General features: G+C 39.7%; 1 protein-coding gene and 1 long non-coding RNA gene across 4 annotated transcripts in view; one reads left to right on the forward strand and one right to left on the reverse strand.

The window, feature by feature from the left end:
* CARPA (Carbonic anhydrase-related protein A) overlaps nt 1-5,542 on the reverse strand; it is a 40,531-nt gene extending 34,989 nt beyond the window's left edge. The window contains exon 1 of the mRNA XM_002058070.4: nt 4,672-5,542. Within this exon, the coding sequence (XP_002058106.2) occupies nt 4,672-4,753 (82 nt within the window). The 5' untranslated portion in view covers nt 4,754-5,542. The remainder of the gene's footprint in view (nt 1-4,671) is intronic.
* LOC138911008 (uncharacterized) overlaps nt 1-19,614 on the forward strand; it is a 220,360-nt gene that overhangs the window by 69,138 nt on the left and 131,608 nt on the right. For all 3 annotated transcript variants that reach the window (XR_011416291.1, XR_011416289.1, XR_011416290.1), the window contains exon 4: nt 12,200-12,296. This is a non-coding gene — a long non-coding RNA (uncharacterized lncRNA). The remainder of the gene's footprint in view (nt 1-12,199; nt 12,297-19,614) is intronic.

Consider the following 19,614-nt stretch of genomic DNA (forward strand, 5'->3'; position numbering starts at 1 on the left):
GAAGAAGCAAAGTAGCGGAAGATACGCTGAAAAAGCACATGGGATGAGGAAACAAAGAACAAGCTTAAAAAGAAGCACATGCGCTGCCAACGGCAAGAAGATGCACAAGGAAGAAGCGATGAAGAAGCACAAGCGAAGAAAAAGCAGAAGAGAAAAAGAACAAGCGAGGAAGAAGCACAGGCGAGAAAGAAGCAAAGAAGAAGCACAGGCGAGTAAGAAGCAAAAAAGAACTCACGCGAGGAAGAAGCAAAGAAGCACAGACGCTGAAAAAGCGAAGGAGAAGCAAAAGAGAAGAAGCACAAACTAGGAAGAAGCAAAAGTAGGGAAGAAGCAAAGAATAAAAGAAGCAAAAAAGTGAAAAAGAGGAAGCACAAGCGAGGAAGAAGCGTATGAAAAGCACACACTCGAGGAAGAAGCAAAGAAGCGCAGAAGTTGAAGAAGCGAAAAAGAAGCAAAGAAGAAGCGAAGAAAAAGCAAAGAAGAAGTATAAGCGCTGCGTGAGTTATGCATAGAATAAAGCTGGAACATTCCAGATTCGGAAACTTCTCTTACTTGTCTCTAATTTCTGGAATATTCGCGCACTTCTTTAACTTCTTTCTCATATCCAGCCCAGAAGAAAATAAGAATCGATAAAATCTTTAGCAAATTTTGACTTTGTTTGGCTTTTTTTTAATGTGGAAAGTTGATTTAATTTGTATTATGCCAAATTTCCCATTTCCCTTGCGATGCGGCAGATAGGTTCGAGGAACGCCCCCCCCCCCCTCCGCCCCTCCGCACCCTCTAGCTGCTCGGACTTGGTAAATATGAAATGAAGAAGGTGAAATTCAAGTGCCGACGAGCTGCAACAACAAAAAAAATGGAAGAAATTGCACTTTATTTAAAAAAAAAAAAAACAAAGAATGAAAAAATAAAACGAAAAATATGCACTTAATGAAAAATTGAACTTTTCCGCATATTCAAATATATCAATGCTTCTGCCCCCCATTGACACGCCGCCTCGTCCAGAGACGATGATGTTTCATTTATTGAGATAAATATTGTTGAAGAGTTTTGCATTTAATTTGAAGTACATATTTTTAACAACAAATATCTCGAAGTCTCGAAGCGTTAAATCGAACTGAATACAAAAACTCATCTCGATATTTAAGCACAACACAAAGATTATTTTGTGTGCGGCACTTCTCTAATTAAATTATCAGAGAAGTGTTTGATCTAAGAAAAATGATTGTGTGCCAATAAACTAGAAATTGTTGCACGTTTATTGATTATTTATCTTCAAATGCTCAAATTGCCAATTTATTAACACTTGTGAATCAGTTTTAATTAATTGCCTTGCATGCCAAACGGGCGTCTATTTGGGTAAGAAGCAGCAGATGGACCTATAGGGGGGGCAAGCGAGAAGGTTCCCGGCTCGAAACCCAGGCTAAGCCAGGGCTGAAGCTAAGTCTTAGCCAGGCTATCTATAAAAGGTTTACCCAATGCACATTACTTATTCATTAATTAAAATTATTCTATTCTTGAAATAATTAGTGTTTATCTCCGTCTTTTCGGGAGCTCGATCTCTGAACTTTGTGCTCAGCTTGCAAGTCTGACAATGTGTTGGCCTTTCCCGTAAATCCATTTTAGAATTGGAACTTGCACTTTTGATTTTCATGGTTTCATGAATCGAATCTACAATCGAGGCTGCATCGAACCGATAAACGAGAAGTCGCCAGTTCGAAACGTCGTCAGGGCCTAACGCTTTGTTATATAGATGCAAATGCATGAAAAATGTGAATACAAATCGTATATAAAAGTTTGCCATAGCGGGCAGGCACTGTTGTCAGTATGTGTGGCATATTCGAACTAGCAAACGAGAAATCGCCAGTTCTAACTAAGCAGCCGCCTAGCTCCACACGCTTTTTTATTTAGCTTACGGATGCATATGCCTGAAAGTTTGTTATAACGAGCGAGCACTGTAGTATTTGTGGCATATTCAAACCGGCAAACGAGAATTCGCTAGTTCAAATGCAGCAGCCGCCTAGCTCCAACGACTGTTGGCCTTTTTATATCGATTAAAGATGCAAATGTGAATACGATTCATACAAGTTAGTTCGTTATAGCGAGCGAGCACTGTGATGGGCTTATTCCGCTGAGCATTCGGGCTAGTTGAAGAGCTGGCAAGAGGCAAGAGGTGGGCCTTTAATTTGTAGCTTGCAACAAGGTCATAAAGCACAAGTGCTTCAGGGCAAAGGCAGCTGTGTGTGTGTTGGTGTGTGTGTGTGTGTGTCGGGCAACTGTAGCAGCCGAAAAAATATTTATGTTATTGTGCAACAAAATGCATTAACTCAACAGTTGCAACAGTTGCTGCAATTGCTGAAGTTGCAAGTGGCAACTTGTCTTCCAGCTCTGTGTGTGTGTGTGTGTGTTGGTGTGTGTGTGTGCAATGTGCCTCGCACAACATTTTACATTCGATGACGTTTTCATTGCTAGATGCAACGTCAACAATAACAGAAATAGAAACAGAAAATGGAAACAGAAAATGGAAATGGCAAATGGCAAATGGAATAAACTACAAAAACAACTCTTCAGCTGTTTTGCTCGCATGAATAACTGACCAGACTGAGTGTGTGTGTGTGCGAGTGTGTGTGCGAGTGTGTGTATATGAATGAATGTATAAATGAATAAACAGTTTGAGGAGCTGCAAGTTTTGCCACGGCTGCAGCTCAGCTCAATTCGCATTGTATTCACTTTTCGATTTTTCTATGCTTATTTTTTGTTGTTGTTGCTCCTCGAATACCCTGTAAAAAAAGGGCTAAAAGGCGCGCCCGACACGCGGACCAAAAATCTCAACATTTGCACTAAAAACAAGTTATAATCTTTTCACTTTTTTTTCTCAATTTTAGCAATCTGTGAATAACTTCATTTAAGCAAATGCTTTACTTAATTCAAGCCAAATTGTGCTTGCTTTAAGCAATTTTCTTACACTTGTTTCAGTTCTGCAACTTTTTGTTATTTTTTAAATTCCACATTGTTTTCTTGAAGTTATTTTTAGTTTAAATTTAAGTTTTATTTTAAAATCGAGTCTGTTTCAACTTAAATTAAGTCTGCATATCTTAAAATGTACACAATTTTGCGTCTTAAAAACTCTTTTGTTTCTCATATTTCCGCAGTTCCGCATAAATATGCAAGAGTTACATTTACGACGAATCCTTTGGGTAAAAAAAAAATGTAAATTAAGTACAATTGTTCTTTAAGGAAAACTATTCTTAAAGTAACTGAAATATTAAGTACAAACGTATTTTGAGGGAAATTATCTTAGAAAAAAATTAAGTTTTCAGTTCAAAGCCTATTGTTTCTTATTCATTCATTTCTATTCTATCCATAAATTCTTCATTCTTCCAAGTGAACTCTGCTACAAAATAATTCCAGCAATAATTTCCTAACAGAATATTTATTTATTTTCGTATCTTGAATAACTCATCAAGTTTTATTCATTTATTAATTTAAGATTACAATCTAAAACAGAGTTCAAATTCTTTAAAGTTTATTTTATTCATAAATTCATGATCAGAACCCGATTTGAATATGTCAACGCTGACAAATTTGTATAAACTATCTGATACCTTTTTTACTTTTTACTCTTTTTAAATATATTTAAAATAATGAAACTTAACATTAGTTACAAAGTTGGGAAATTTTGTAGTCAAGAGAATTTGGATTTGCGTTTATTTTTTTGAACAAGACTTCACAATTAATTTAATTAAATCAAATTAATTAATTAATAGAGAACGGCTTAAGCTGAAAAATTTGATATATTGAAATAATTTATAAACTCTTCCCATTATATTAAAAAAAGAAAAGCAAATGACGTACAATCTAGTTTTGAGTCGAAATATTTTCTACTTTTCTTTTTGCTTCTTCACAAAATCCTTGATTTTGAGTTGAATTCAATTTTATTTTTATGTGATTCGTAAATACTTGATCAGAATCCTAACTAAATAACGTTCTATCTTAATTTGAGTCAAAATACTTTCTACTTTTTCTATTTGTGTTCAGAAAGTCTTGGCTGAGACCTTAAGAAACTATAAAAACTGAAGTAGGACAACAGCTAGAGCTGAAAATATTGCTATTTTTAGATTGTTTTCTTCAAATTCTAAAAAAATTCGTCACATTCTATTTAAAAAAGATTTCAGTAACTTGGTTAGTTTATTAAGTTAAGTTTCTGCTTTGTTCTCATAAACTCTTGAACAGGAAGCCGTCCAATAATTGGATTGATATTTGATTTATATTTATCATAACTTTAAAAACTCGATACAACTCGAAAAGGAAAAGAAATCTTATTTTGAGTAAAAATTCAATTTTATTTTGGGCTCAATTTAGGACAATTCTTAAGCTTCAATTTTATTTTTAGCTTGGAATTCCACGCACTTAACTTTTATTTAGTTTATTTCACAGCTATCAGGCTTAAGATGTGAGCTTTGATTAACTAAATTCAGTTGTGAGCCTGGACTGACTAAATTTAGTTGAAGTATGCTCAAAATATCTTTAAGTCGGGCTGCCTGCTAGGCAGGCGATAAAAGTTGACGGGTTGACATGTCATTAGGACGCTTAAACAGGGTATCGTTCAGTTGAGCAGTTAATGTATTAGCACATTTTGTGCTTGATTTTGCGAGTGCATATTTCACTTACCGGAACTGCAAAGCAGAACGATTGCTGAGCAAGCGATAAATCCAGCTGCCGAGAAGCAGAACGTCTGTCCCTGCAATGCCATGGCGTGGGTAGGGGGAGGGGGGGGTGGGTGTTGGGGAGGGCGCTTTCAGCTGCAGCTAGAGTGGTCTAGGATGGACCCGAAAATACGTTGTCGCAGTTGATGAAGTTGTTGTCAATGTTGTTGAGCGTTTTATCTGGTTGTCAGCTAATGCACAACAGATCTGATTATCTCGCTCTCTCGCTCGCTCTCGCTCTCTCTCTCTCTCTGTCTCTCGTTCTGTCCGTTGGCTCTTTGGCCTTTTAGCTGGCCGTCAAGTTTATTCAAAAAACAGCTTCGAGCTGAGTTTTTGAGTGCTGAATTCGTTTGCCGGCTTCACCGAGCCTTGGCAGCAGCAGCTCGTCTCTTGGCCACATTGTTGCCACATTTTGGGCATTTGGCCCCGCCGCTGACCGCCTCTCGCCTCTCTCTCTCTCTTTCTCGGTGTGCTGCGTGTGTCCTGTGTGTCCTGCTGCTGCAGCCGGCTGCACATGCAAATTTTAATTTCCGTTGCTTTCTTCGATGTGCACACAACTGACATCCTTCATTTCCGCACCACAAACTTACTTTCTCTCTCGCCCTCTCGCTCTCTTTCGCTTTCGCTCGAACTCACGCTCAGCTTTCTTTTCAAAATTCTTTTTATTTTTTCAATATTTTTGCCATATTTTGCACTTGAGTAACAAAAAACAAAAAAAAAAAAAACTTGAAAAAAATAAAATTTTCACCAACGCGCGCTATTTTTTTTGTTCTTTTTTTTTTTTTAATTTAATTTGCTAGCAACTTTTTTCAAGCAAAAACTTTAAACAATTTTTGTTTCATTTATGCATATTTTCTTACTTAGTTTTGTTTCTTTGCAAATTTTTTTAGTTGAACCAAAAATAACTTAAATTAAGTTTGCTTTTCATTGAATTATTAATTTTACTTTCAATTTTTGCTGCTTTAGTTTAATTTCTTTTAATGTTTCTCAGTACGTTTTTCCAATTTATTTTTTAAATTTTATTTGACTTGAAAAAGTTTTTGCTTATTTTTTTAATATTTTTTCGCTTGTTTTCAGTTTATGCTGAGTTTTTTTTAATATTTGGTAAACTTAAAAAAAGTCGTTTTTTTTTTTATTTTATTATATATATTTTTTTTTTAATTTGAGTTCAGTTTAACTTTTGAAGTTTCTCTGGTCTCTCGTTCGTTTTATGATTTACGCGTTCTTCGACTTCGCTGCGGCTTATCAAAATTTCATTTGTCTTTTAATTGTGGGATCGAGCGCACGCGTCCGCTTGCATCTGCATCCGAGTCGAGACTGAGGCTTGTCACTGCTGAACTGAACTGCTGATAGCAGCGCCAAAGGATATGCAACGCGCTGCTCTGCCCGTCGCGCAGCAGCAGCAGCAGCAGCAGCAGCAGCGGCGGCGGCGACAGTCGACAGCTGGCAATCGGCATCTCAGGCTCGTGTCCTGACACGAACGCACGCAGCCGAAGCAGCTCGACAAATACTGGGCCAGCGTATAAGTTAAGCGTTTGGGTATATTTATTGAGAGGGATATTTCCGTTTGAGGAATTTCCCTTTTCATTCAGGGAACACATTTGCAAGGCGGCCAACCTCGAGGCCCGAATGTGCTCAGACAGCGGCATACAACTAGTAAGAGGCTCTAATCGGCAGTGCCCGACTAGGTATACCCTATACCTATATACCTATATATATATCTGCGCTCATTTTCATAATATCGATAAATTTCGATCTTTTAGATCTGGTTTCTTAATCATAACTCGAGAATTATGAGAGCTACTTACGTCAAAATTGGTATGAAGGCTTAAGTAAAGTATAGTCAGCTTAGAAATGTTTCACTTTTTGTATATTTGCCAGAATTCTCGAGAAATTGGAACAAAACACTTATTCTTAAGGAAAGGTCCTTGGTCCTAGGTATATACACATATTTGTATGCCATATGTAAGCCCCCTCAAAAATCGCATTAAGTTCAGACTAAAAACAGCGGAGTTAGAATAGAACATATTTCCCAGTAAGTAGGGCTGGACTAGTGTGTGTGCGTGTGTGTCTGTGTATTTGCCTGTAAAGAAGCTAGATAACATACTACTCGCTGGGTGTAGGGTATCTACCAGTCGTGCACACCCGACCAGTTCATGCTCGCTTGTATTTCCTGAATAATGCTCTGTTAATTGTAACAAGCATAATTATTTTGTTTAAATACACTAAATTGTTGGCCAAGTTATTTCTGTTCCCAGCAAATCTGTTCTCACATTGTAACTGTGCCCTACTCAGTATTTTTGCCGGCTGCTGTTGCTTGGCATTCGTATTATTATTATACTCTTATACGCAGCTCTTCGAATTGCTTGCGGCACGAATCCCCAGCTGCGCTGCCGACGTCGACGCGTCGTGTGTCGGCAATTTTTCAGCGAATTACAACGCTTGACGCCACGTGCTGCCGCTGCCGGCGTCGCTTGTGCCGTTAGCTATCGCTGGCGTCGCTGCCAGCTGCCAGCTGCTGTTGTTGTTGTTGTTGTTGTTGTCTTTCGTTGCCGCCGCTGCTTATCAGTGGGCGTTGTGTGTAGGCTGCGCGAAACAACGCCCCCCACTGCCCAGTCTCCCTACGCTGTAATGTAATGTCCTTCTCGTTTTGTCGCGCTCGTTCAAGTCGGGCCTTGCGCCTTGCGAGAAAAGCTTTGATATAAATTCTTATTGGCGCATTACAAATTGTCGTCTTCTGTGTGCGCGCTTGTGTGTGTGTGTGTGTGTGTGTGTGTGTGTGTGTGTGTGTGTGTGTGTATATATAATGTAATCACTCACATAACACAAACATTTTCAATCACACCCACACACACACACATACACAGACAGCGAGTCGCTTATTGTTTGTTTTGTCATTAGATTTCGCGCATATTTTTCCGTAATTAGATTTTCACTTCATTTGCATACAAATGATGCCGAGCAAAAATCAAAAACGAACAAAAACCAAACAAAAACAAAAAAAAAACTAAATTATATACATATTTTCACATTTTCATTGTCTTAGATATGCCGTTGTCTTTGTTAGCGCCCCGGGCTCAAGCTCAAGCCCAGCCCCCGCCCCCGACAGGGCCATGCGCGCATAATTTAAGGGCGGGCAGCGAGTTTCATCAGCTGCCTAATGTCAATTACTTATTTCATTTACTTCTCCCACTCGTCACTCGCTACTCGTTTATTATTATTAACACACAGTTAATCTGTTTGCCTGTCTCATATAAATTAAGCCCAATCAAGAGTTTGTTCACATTTACATTTTTACTCTTGATATTTGTACACCCTATGCGACACTCGCTACTTTCAACTTCTCACTCACTGCTCGCTACTCGTTACTTTTTACACGTTAATTGGGCTCCGACTCTCTTTACTCGTAATTCTCTAGTCAGTAATTGTCTAGTTAAACGCTGCGTGAAAATGCCTAGTCTTTACTAGTACTCGCTGAGTACTACTCGTTACTTTCTACTTGTTATGCCAAATCCTATTTCCATCTCTCAGTGAACACAAGTTTAAGAGTTAAGCACCATATCTGTTATACGACTATAATTTTAGTCTTGACCTACTCGTTACTCGCTACTTTCTGCTTGTTACTCATGATTAGTTTCTCGCTTGTTGTTTCATCTCACGCTTAACTCGCCTAAAAAAATTATTGTTTTTCTATTCCGCAAACTCGACCTTCGATCCTTCTTGCTCGCTAGTCGTCACTCGCATTGCTTTATGTTACTATTATTAGGCTCTTTCAGTTACGTCTGCCGCCTGCTCAAAGCACATAATTCGTTACACGCCGTTTATTTCATTACTCGCTGCACCTTGGCCTCTTCACCCGCCTCTCGTGCGAACCGGGCAAAAGGTAAAACAGAAAACAGAAAAATAAAAACGCAATCAGCGTAAAGAGCTGCTAATTCAATTCAAATGTCTCAGCTTAATTTGAATGGCGTCTCGTTGCATTATTAAATGCCGCGCAATTCAATCAAACCAACAACACACAACTCACACAAACACACACCTGATATTACCCAGTCCCGACTCTGTCCGCAAAAACCGAAACCAATCACTTGACATTACAATTGAAAGCCAAGTCAGCCCCCCAGCGATAACAACAACAACAAACACAACAGCTCAACAATAATAAATCCGTATAAAATTCTATACGTCAAATGGACTTTTAAATGCTCTGCTCTGTAGCATTAGGGGTATTCCACGCTCAACTATAAAATTTAAAATGGGTTTTAATTATATTATATTACTAACATGACATAGTCGAAGTTAGCTTAAGCTTAGCGTATGGCAATATATTCACAAAACTTATATAAAACCTAGAAGCAGAATAGCTAACCAACTTCTGATTCTGAATCGATTACAGATTTAGATTGATTGCAGCTTTGAACGATTTTCTGTTCAGACTTAGAGTGAAACCAAGTCAAGTCTTAGAGCTAGAAGCGCCAACTTTGCTTGGCATACTCAGCTCTAGCTCGTGTCGAACTATCGATAACAAACCCAAAATCGATTAGACTAATTGCTTCAACTTTTCTTAAGCATTTATCGTAGTTGAGTAGTTTGGACTTTAAATTTGGAATGTAGGCAGCCCTGTTGCAGGTGCTTAACTTGCTAACTATCGATAGATATTGATTGTCAATAGCCGTTCCTTGGGTAAGATTAACAACTATCGATAAATATCGATCGTCAGCAACTGTTGCTTTGTCAAGTACTTTGCCAATTATCGATAAATATCGATTGTCAACAGCTGTTGCTCGGGCAAATTTATTGTAAACTATCTTGTCTAAGTTATCGAAGATGCCTTTATGTTGCCTTGATTTTTGGTATTTAAAAAATACTAACTGTCAGCATTATGACCTGTAAATTTCGTTTAATATCGGAAATTAAGTGAAAATGTTATTACAGCGGGAATTTTTGCCTTACCAATTGAGTTCGCAGCAGGCAAAATTTGATATATGTATATGTATGAATGTGATATCAGCTCGCAGCTGGTTACAGGGTATCTGCTAGTCGTGTTTTATTTATTGTTTTTGCTATCTGGCATTGATTAAGGCCTTGCCCTAAAAAGTATGCTACAAAAAATGGTTTCTGCGCTGTGCAATTGGCGCCTGGCGATTGTTGTTGCCAGCTCACATCTCGCGCTCAACACACACACACACACACACACACACACACACACACACACACACACACACACACACACTGGCACACACACACGCTGCAGTCAATGCAATTGAATTGAATTCGTGGCAGTTTTAATGTAATTAGTTTTTACACCTTGCCAAACAGACGCGAATGCTTCAGCTGCATGATGGTGGTTGAAGGGTGGTGAAGAAGGGGGGGTGGCTGCTGCTGCTGCTTGAAGTGTCTGCCTCGTCCCCCCTCCCAACGCCCCCGCCCATTTGTCTGGCTGCATTTTCTAATTAAAAACGGCAACACACGGGAATTGTTATTGGCCGCGCGTCGCAGCGGCTAATTGGCAACAAGATAAATCGCTGTTCGCAATTTGCCGACGCGAATTATGCGACAGGATCAATTTTTGGCCAGCGCCAGGGCCAAGGTCTTATGCGCAGCTAAACTTAGCCCGACCCGGGGGGGCCCCCTCCTCTTTTCGCACCGCCCTGCCTCCACCTGGCCCGCTGGCAAATGTTGGGCAATTGAAGTGCGGCTCATAACAATTTGTTTTACGACTTTTGGGGCGAACGCCTCAATGCGCGCATTAAAGCCAACTCAGGCTGTGGGCGTGGCCTAGTTGCAGCCAAGGGTTGTGGGCGTCGTGGGCGTGGTGGGCATGGCGGGTGGCTGCGCTCGGCGATTGCAAGTGTTTTCCAGCGGATTTCGAAAATTAATATAACTAAAAGGTTTTTGCACGCTGCGCGTAACTGACGCTTTTCTCGTTTAAAGACCACACGCCCCACCCCCGTCCCCCTAAGTTGCCCCACCCTCCGTCCACGGTATTTTCCACTATTTTTTTCCTTGCTTCTTTATTTATTGATTTCCACTTCCCAAAAAGGAAAGCAAACGGAAAGAAAACGCAGCCGCGTTGCCTGCGGTCTGCCTTTAGTTTTTTTGACGTTTCACAACACACAAACACTCACTCACACACACACACACACACACACGCATAGAAGACACTGCGTGTGGCGTTAACCCTTGATTGAATTGGCCAGCTGAATACATTCACAATAGCTCAAGGCTCTCAATGCGTTGATGAACTAGTTTCAGTTCGTTTCTTTCAACTTTCCAGCACTTCAAGCTCAGTTCGATTCATTAGCAAACGTCAAAAGTCTCAAACAATCTGGCAACGCTCTGCGGCAGTGTTTTCTTTGCCCAAGTGGCAAGCTTTATTGGGCTCGAGACACACTTGTTAACCAAAAGTTCTCAATTAAGACAGCGAGTTAATAAGATGCCACTCAGCTCAGTAAACATTTTCTGCTCAATTACCATCAGATGTGGCACTCTCGTCTCAGATGGCAACGCTGTCAAATTGAACTAATTCTCGGATTTGTGTGAAAGCAATTCAAGAGGTATCAACTATAATTTACAGCTAAGAACTTGAGCTAGTTGTTTTCTTGCCATACCACAGCTAAACAATGGCAATGCGACTTCAAGCTTGAATTAGTTCAATCACTCATCTTAGCAGCTGAGTGTAATGAACTAGTTCATTTCATTTTTGCTCACAGCTAATCAGCTAAATAAAATGAATTAGTTCATTCGCTGTTTTATGCATTTGCAGCTTCAACCGCCAACTAAAGAACTGCTGAGTTTAAATAACTAGTTTATTCGCTTTTTCAAGCGCTTGGAACATGAAGTAGTTCAATCTTACAATCAAGCAGCTAAGTGCAATGAACCAGTCAACTAGTTCATTTTCTTTTCATTTCTAGTTCCAATGAACTAGTTTATTTACTGTTTCATAGATTTGCAGCTTGAACCTAAAAGTAGTTATCCTTCACAGCTTATCAGCCCTCGATTTTAAACCAGTTCATTCACTCTCTCATGCATTTTTATCTTTTAGCTTAAACTAGTTGCACTTCACAGCTTATCGGATAAGTCTTGTGAACTAGTTCCTTTGACTTTCTATGAATATTTTCTACGCAAAACAAGGGTTAAAGCCGCTTTATGCCACATTTGCTAGCGCTCGTTGAAATTGTTATTTATTTACTGGGCTTCCAATATTGCCTTCCTTTCTCACAAAGCAATTCATTAATGTTTGGAAGGTGTGAGAAGGAGGGGGGGGAAAGGGGGGGAAGGGGAGGGGATGAGGAGCAGCCAAGAAGTGCAACAATAACTGGTTCTGGTTCCAGTTCCAGGAACTACACAAAGAGCTAAACAGAAAAACAGCTGCTAAAATTTCTTGATCGGGCTTCAAATAATGCACAACTATTCTCCGTTTTTTTATGAGAAAGATTTCTACAAGCAATCAGATCGAATAATCATGCTAATAAATATAATTTTTCTTTCAGATATATCGATTGTAGCTCAAACTGGATCTAATATGATATTAACATTGGCTGACTTTATTCTATATAAATATGTATCATGGGAAAAATCTTTTACAAAGTAAGTTTTCAAATAATTTCATATATTCAACTGCTTTTGAACGCTTTTGCGTTCGATCTGTGTGAAGCCAGAAACGGTTCCGGCCACATAATTAGTTATATGGGCATTCGATAACAATTGGAAAGACAAATTAAAAGTATTCGGGCCATTTTACTGAGCATCTTGTAGTCGTGCCGAGCTCTTTGCGGCATTCATCATTTCGGTTTCCGTTTTAGTTTAAAGCTCAATATCCTTTATCCGTTGCAACAACAAATTCGTGCGGCCTTCAGGTGTCAACATTATCTGCATTTTCACGCAGCGCAACTGAAATTTATTGTGGCCAAGGCAAGGAAGGAAACGAAGGAGCAACAACTCGAAAGTTACCCTCAAGCTGTGGCAATCGCTGTGTCGCTGAGGTCAGGAGAGTCAGGGTGGATCAGGGGGCGACTTTATAGTTGCAATTGAGGCGCCTCATGTGATGAGCTATCCCCGTTATACCCATCGAAAGTTACGTTAAGCTTGGCGACTTTAACTATTGAATGTATGCTGAATACTGTGCTAAAATGCATTTCGTACCTGTCGCGCCCCTCTTCTTCTAATATCGATAAATATCGAAAATGTCGATGAATTTTGATACGTTCAAACAGTCATATGTATACTATTTTGAATGTGTGGCACACTCTTGCCAGCGCAAATGAATTTTATTTTTCGCTAACAATTTCGACAAGTATCCCGCATTTTTCCAAAATCGATAAATATCGATAACCAACCAACAAATAAATTTTGCGTTTCGATAACAATTTCGATTAATAACGATTTTAGATCACAGATCAATTATACTTAACGCAACAGCATTAAACAAGAGGCAATGCGTTTGGTTATAGGCTACAGGGTATTTGCCCGTCAAGCACACTCGTCGCACTGCACTCTTACTGCTGCTGCTGCTACTGCTGCAGTGTGTACATTACGCTAAATTACATTTTGAATATTGAATCGATGCTGTTGACCTTTTCGCACCAGAGTTGAGTTCTGTTTATGCCACCTGTCTGCAATCGAAGTCATCTTCAGGCTCCGCTTTCGCCTCCGCCGTCGACTCGGTTTGATTCGCATCGTCATCAGCACGATGCCGTACCCCAATTTTGCAGCTTCTCCTCGTTACCTTTTGCCCAGCTTCAATTGCATTTTGCGGCTGCTGTTTGCTGCCCTCCAGTCGCAGCAACAACATCCTCAACCTCCTCATTTTCTATTCATTTGCGGGACGCAGGCGAAACAAATTCGCTGGCATTGAAATTCAGCTTCAATAATATTCAACTATATCGATCTGCAGGTATGTCTGTGTGCGATTGCCTTTGAGCAGCTCTCTGGGTATTGTTCCGTATCGAATTTCTTCTTATGAAACTTCGTAAAAAAATCTATATTTATTATATCACCTGTAAATTTATTTATTTTATCGTCATCCATCAGAAGGCGGGAGACAAACTCTTATATAAACACATAACTGCAAACAGAGAAAAGCAGAGTTTGTCTTAATGAGAATCGCGTAGAAGAGCAATAGTTATAAACACGTTTCTGGTATATTTGCAGTTCAGCTCAATATACACAAACATTTCAATGTATGTATTTAACTGCTCGCAATCCAATATGCACATGATTGTAAAAGTTGTTGCTTTTAGTTTAAACTCAATAATAATTAGCTGTGCTTATAATACGTATCAGTTTTTTCATCATTGTTGAAGCCGCCTCCTCCCTTGATTACCCTCCCATTTCCTCTGTTGTTCCAGCTGCCGTCTCCTCATTTGCCTGCTCCAATTTTAAAGTCGCCCCCTTCTCTGCTTAAATTGTCGTCTACTTCTTCCCCATTTAAAGTGAGGCCCACAGGCTCTTCCTAAGACTTACTTGCATTTATGAGAATCGCATAGTAGGGCATTAGTAAGAAATACATTTTTTTTTTTCGATTTGCAGCGCAGTAGTAAGTCTTTATAGACTGTTCGAGGCATATAATATAATAATAATATAATAATGTCAGTCATTCAATCAGTTAATCAGGACAAACAACTTTATACAGAGCGATATCCTATTCTGTCCAACTTGACTGAGTCGAAAAGAATGATACGAAAAATGTGAAATCAAAGCGTGTTCACTTTGCGCTGTGATTTTCAGATTGCGATTGTGATTGAGTTCGAGATTCGAATTTGGATTCTAATTTCGATGCGAGTCTTTAGGCAGATTAGGCACATGCTACGTGTGGAGTGTGAAGCACGAGCCGAAGCCCCGACGAGCGGGCGGGCAACCCCGCAGATATATATATATATATATATATTCATGTGTGTATGCTGTGGGAGTTTAGTCAGGCATTCAGTCACGCACATGGCGCAAAACATTTCACAGACACGCAACACCTCAACTTCACACACACACCCACACTTGGGCCGAGGACACGCATGTGAAAGCCAAAATCGTTGGCTTCTGCAGGTTTTTTTCCCTCCATTGTCCAGGCTGGGCGTGCGAGGGGCCGAACGAATTGCCAGCTTGCCAGTTGGCCTGTAAGGCTTTCATCATCTACAGTAAAAAGTGCTTTCAGTGAACCAAGCTCAATTTTTAGACATGTGCTTAAATTAAACAAAAAATGGATGCTCATAATGTGTAATTGGTAAAAGCTTTTATAGCTTAAAAGCTGAAGCAAATGGAAATTATTGCAATTTTCCCTTTAAACTCAATAAACTATTTAAGATTTAATCCAACTTTAAGTCAACAAGTTTTCTAGCTCTCACTTGTTGTTATCAAAACTGTGTAATAAGTATGGAAGATTGATTAAAGCTTCAGATCGCAACGATTGTCTGAATTGTGTACGGTAAAGCTAGCTAAAAGCTCGATGATATTCGTGGAGAGCTTTAAGAATACATCAAAGAAATTATTCACTGACGTTTTAGAAGAGATACACGCTGAAGAATATAGTCATTCGGAAAGCTTTAATGAGGTTTCAGTTCCATTTAGCTATGCAATGAGCTTTAAAGCTTCTTAGAAGCAAGCCCATTTTCCATTGCCCTTATACACGTTGCTTAACTGATTGCTTACAAAATCTTTCTTTTATGTTTATAAAGCTTTATAAGCACGTGAAAGCAAGTTCACTGTCCATTTAGCGATGTAAAGAGCTTTAAAGCTTCTAGAACTCTAATTAATTTACTCGAATAAGTATGTAAAAAGCTTTTTTAAGCATATGCCAGCTCTAAGTAAGCTTTCACATTTAAAGAGCTTTAAAAGCTTTCCAAACCGTCGCTTATGCTCTATAAGGTGTGCGAAAGCCAATTTCTAAACTTTTTGTGCGCCATATGCTATCGCTTTTAGGCAATTACCACTGTACCTTGCCCTTTTCTTTGGCTAGTCTTCATATTTTTTGTGCGTCTTGACTGCTTGCCTGCCATTTTATTACTCAACTTGGCCTCTGCAAAGCGACGAGCCCTTTGCTTGTGCCGCGTGTGAATTGTTGTCGTTGTTGTTGTTGTTGTTGTTGTTGCAGTGTGTGCTTTGGCTTGTAATAAAAAGTAATTTTAATGTGTTAATTCAGTTGGTTTGTCGTTGGCAGCGTGTCAGAGATTAACTAGCAGCCATGAGGAGCAACAAAATGGGGTAGCCGAGCAGCTGCATGCGGCATGCGGCATGCGGCATGCGGCAAGTGGGGCAGGTCAGTTGTGCTGCCGTTGTTGGCAACTTAAAGCTGCAGCCAAGTGGAAAACGAGTGTTGCAACAACTCCCAGCGGCAACAACAACAACAGCAGTAAACAAACACTTGCTCGTTTTCAATTAACAACTTTTTTGTTTTCAAGCCAATTCGCTGTCTTGGCTTACAATGCCCGATTGGCAGATACCCTGTAGGAAGACTCGTCTTGACATTTATAAAAATAACCAGCAACTGTGCCTTTTCTTTTACACTCTAGTCCGTATACTTGTTGATGCGGCAGAGAAAGCACATGTAAAGAATCTAGCTTATACTTAAAAGGATATGCTCAGCAATGTGTTTGTTATTTCAGAAATTATATCCCAAAGCTGGTGTCTCTAGCTCTTATTATCTCTGCGATATCCTCTAAAAAACCTAGGCTGAACATCGATATTTATCGATAAGTTAAAAAAAAACTTGTTCTGCACAGTCAGGCGCTAGCTTTCATTCGAAATGTTATAGATTAAGCTCTTGCAAAATACGTAATATGCTCGCTGGTAATCAATATATAGATTTGAGGTAGATTTTGAGGTATGCTATAAGAAAACCTTGTCTTAAAATCGATATATATCGATATTGAAAGAAAAAATAGATCCTCTCTTCAAACTTAAAAGTTTTTAGCTCTTTTAATAGCAATGATATGCTTGGGAATAGTAGCTTGTTCTCGATATTTATCGATATGAGGACAGTTATCGATAGTGTGCAATAGACCTGTTTTGCATATTTCAAATTGTAGCCTAGTCTCCGCTTTGAAAGCCTATCTTCAGACCGACATTTCGGCTTCTTATGCTGTTTAGTGTAGTATACCCGTTTGATACTCACGTTAAATACTTACAGGGTATAGCTGGGGGAAAAAAAAAAACGCACACTGCGTTGCCTAATTGATTTGCAAGTTGTTGGCCACTGGTAAACCCGCCAGCCCTTCACTCCGCCAACCGCCCGCGGACAACAGGTAACCCTTGGGTGCTTAAGGTCCTTAGCTCCTTGTGCTCTTTAGGTCGTTAACTGCCATCCGCCTACCCCAGCCTTCCCGCAAGCCTTGTTGTCTTGTTCGGCTTGGCAATGCACACAATGAATGCATTTAGTCTTTCCATTCTCTCTCTTTAACCTACTCTCACTCTCCCTTCTCTCCCTCTCTCTCTCTCCCTTTCTCTCCCTCTCTTTTTCCCTTTCTCTCGCTACACTGCTACACTCTTTATCTCGCGCATCCTTTGGGTCTGGGGCTGCCACCGTTTCCGTTTAGTTTTGCTTCGTGCTCATTTGTTGCCAATTAGTTTGCGGAGCATCGCAGTCAATTGGAAATTTCTGTGGGGCCCAACTGCCCCAGAGCAAAGCATTTTGTTGTCGTTGCTATTGCTGTCTGAAGTTTTGTATACCTTACCGTTTGGGCACTGCAATATTCCCAAGAATTATGTCACATTTGTATTATATATATATCGGCCTGTCCATCTAAATGTCTAGCTAACATTTATCTATCTATATATCTATTTAGTCTGTCATTAATATCTTTATACAATGCTGTTTGTTCTGGCTGATAAGCTGATTGAAGGACTGACTGACTGAAAGACTGATGGACTGAGTGATGTACTGAGAGACTGATTGACAGACTAACTGGCTCATAGATCGCCTGTCAGTGTGATTGACTGACTGATGGACATTGATTGACTGGCTGACTGCCTGATAGACTGACTGAATGACTGATTGATTTACTATTTGAGTGCGTGAGAGACTGATTGTCTCTCTATTTGACTCTTTGATTGATGGAAATTTTAATTACTTGACTGATTGATAGACCGACTGATTTAAAGAAAAACTGATTGATCGATGACTGACTGATGGACTGAAATACTGACTGAAATATGGACTGAAATAACTGACTAATTGAAAGTCTAACTGACCGATATAATAATTCATTGAGAGACTGATTGATGGGACAAATGACAGATGACTGACTGATTGACTGAATTAAAAAATCGAATTTCAGTAGAGATTCGAAAACGTGAGCTTGTGCGTGTGAAACATCGGGCTTCGAGCGGTGAGCCAGATTTAAAGCATTGGTGGAAGTTGAAGATTTCCCAAATATCGCTGCAAGGGTATTTGGATTTGGTCAAACCGTAGTTGAATGTGCGTTTGGGACTGGGCAATGATGACAAAGTTGCCGAAGGGTGTGCCGAGCACCTTTCTGCCCCTTGTTATTGTTTTTGCTGCTGTTTTGGTTATCCATTTATCGATGCGGCAAACTTTTGTAATGACTTTGAAAATAAAACAAGCAAATAATGGAGCCGAAACCCTTCGAATTGGGCAAGCACAAAGGCAGGTGAAGTAAAAGCGAAAAGAAACCCGAAAAACAAAAAAAAAAAAAAAAACAGAAGCAGCCAAAACAATAAACAGAACCGAAACAAAACAAAGACTAAATTATCCAACTATTGACAATAATGAGCTCTGCTAATGAGTAATACATAGTTGGGTGGACTCCCGTCTGTCCGGGCGAGAGAGGGCTAAAAATCGCAGCAAAGCCGGACACGTGGGGTGGGGGGAGGCTCCGGAGGTGGGTGCCATCAAATGACCGTTCCTAACAATGTGCAAATGACAAAAGTTTTGTCTGTCGATTTGTTGGCCCTTTTTATACCCTAAACCCATACAAAATGGCCAGGCAGAGTATCGCGTTTTTGTACAGATGCATGTAACAGGCAAAGGGAGAATCGTGGCGAATCTGGAATCTGAGAAACGAAACAGAAAGTCTATATCGAGACGATGAGCTAATGCAAATGTTGATTTGTCTTATCTTAAAACTTAAATCGATAAAAAACGAATTGGAGATTTGCTCTTTTGAGAATAACTCGAGTACTATAAGATTTAGATACCCCAACTTTGGTATGTAGGTGCGCTTAGAGTATATACTAATAATATTCTTTAGTTTGTGAATATCTTACCATGTTCGCCCTGGAATTGAAAAAAAAAACAAACACTTATTTTAAAGCTAGAGCCTTGAGCCTTGGTATACACGCACTTTTGTAAACCATATTTAAGCTCTGAAATTTTCATAAAGATCGAGCCACAAACATCCAAGTTCTTTTAGAACACATTTCTCATGGATACCGCGGAACGGAGAAAAGCAGAAGAACATCCGCATGTGATTTCTGCATGCCAAGCAGATAGCTAGAATGCCTGCAAGGGCAGTTTTTCACTGGGTACAGGGCATCTGGTAGTCGGGCAGAACCGACAAGCGCACTCTTGCTTGCTTTTGCCACCCGATACTCGTCCTATAACTCGTTGGGTCGGCGCATTAAAAGAAAACTTGTTGTTTTGTGGCGAAATTATATGTTTACCGTTAATTAGGCGCTGTCCCCTGGAGTTTGGGGTTTACGAAGTCGAACAACCCAAATAACAAGAGTTAAGCAATACCATAAAAACCCTTGGAATTGAGCTTATATAGAGGCAACGATGCTTAATGATCGTAATATATGTGTCTGGTTCTTATATTACGAGAATATAAAAAAGGAAATACCTTAAAGAGGAACCTCGTTGTCGAGCCTAGGCAGACTTTTGAGCTTAGTTCCAAATTTATGTCTTGCTTTAGATCTACAATATTAACAGATACAACATTTAGCGCATATGAAGTGG

This window comes from Drosophila virilis, chromosome X (assembly GCF_030788295.1).
Source record: "Drosophila virilis strain 15010-1051.87 chromosome X, Dvir_AGI_RSII-ME, whole genome shotgun sequence".
NCBI classification, from domain to species: domain Eukaryota; kingdom Metazoa; phylum Arthropoda; class Insecta; order Diptera; family Drosophilidae; genus Drosophila; species Drosophila virilis.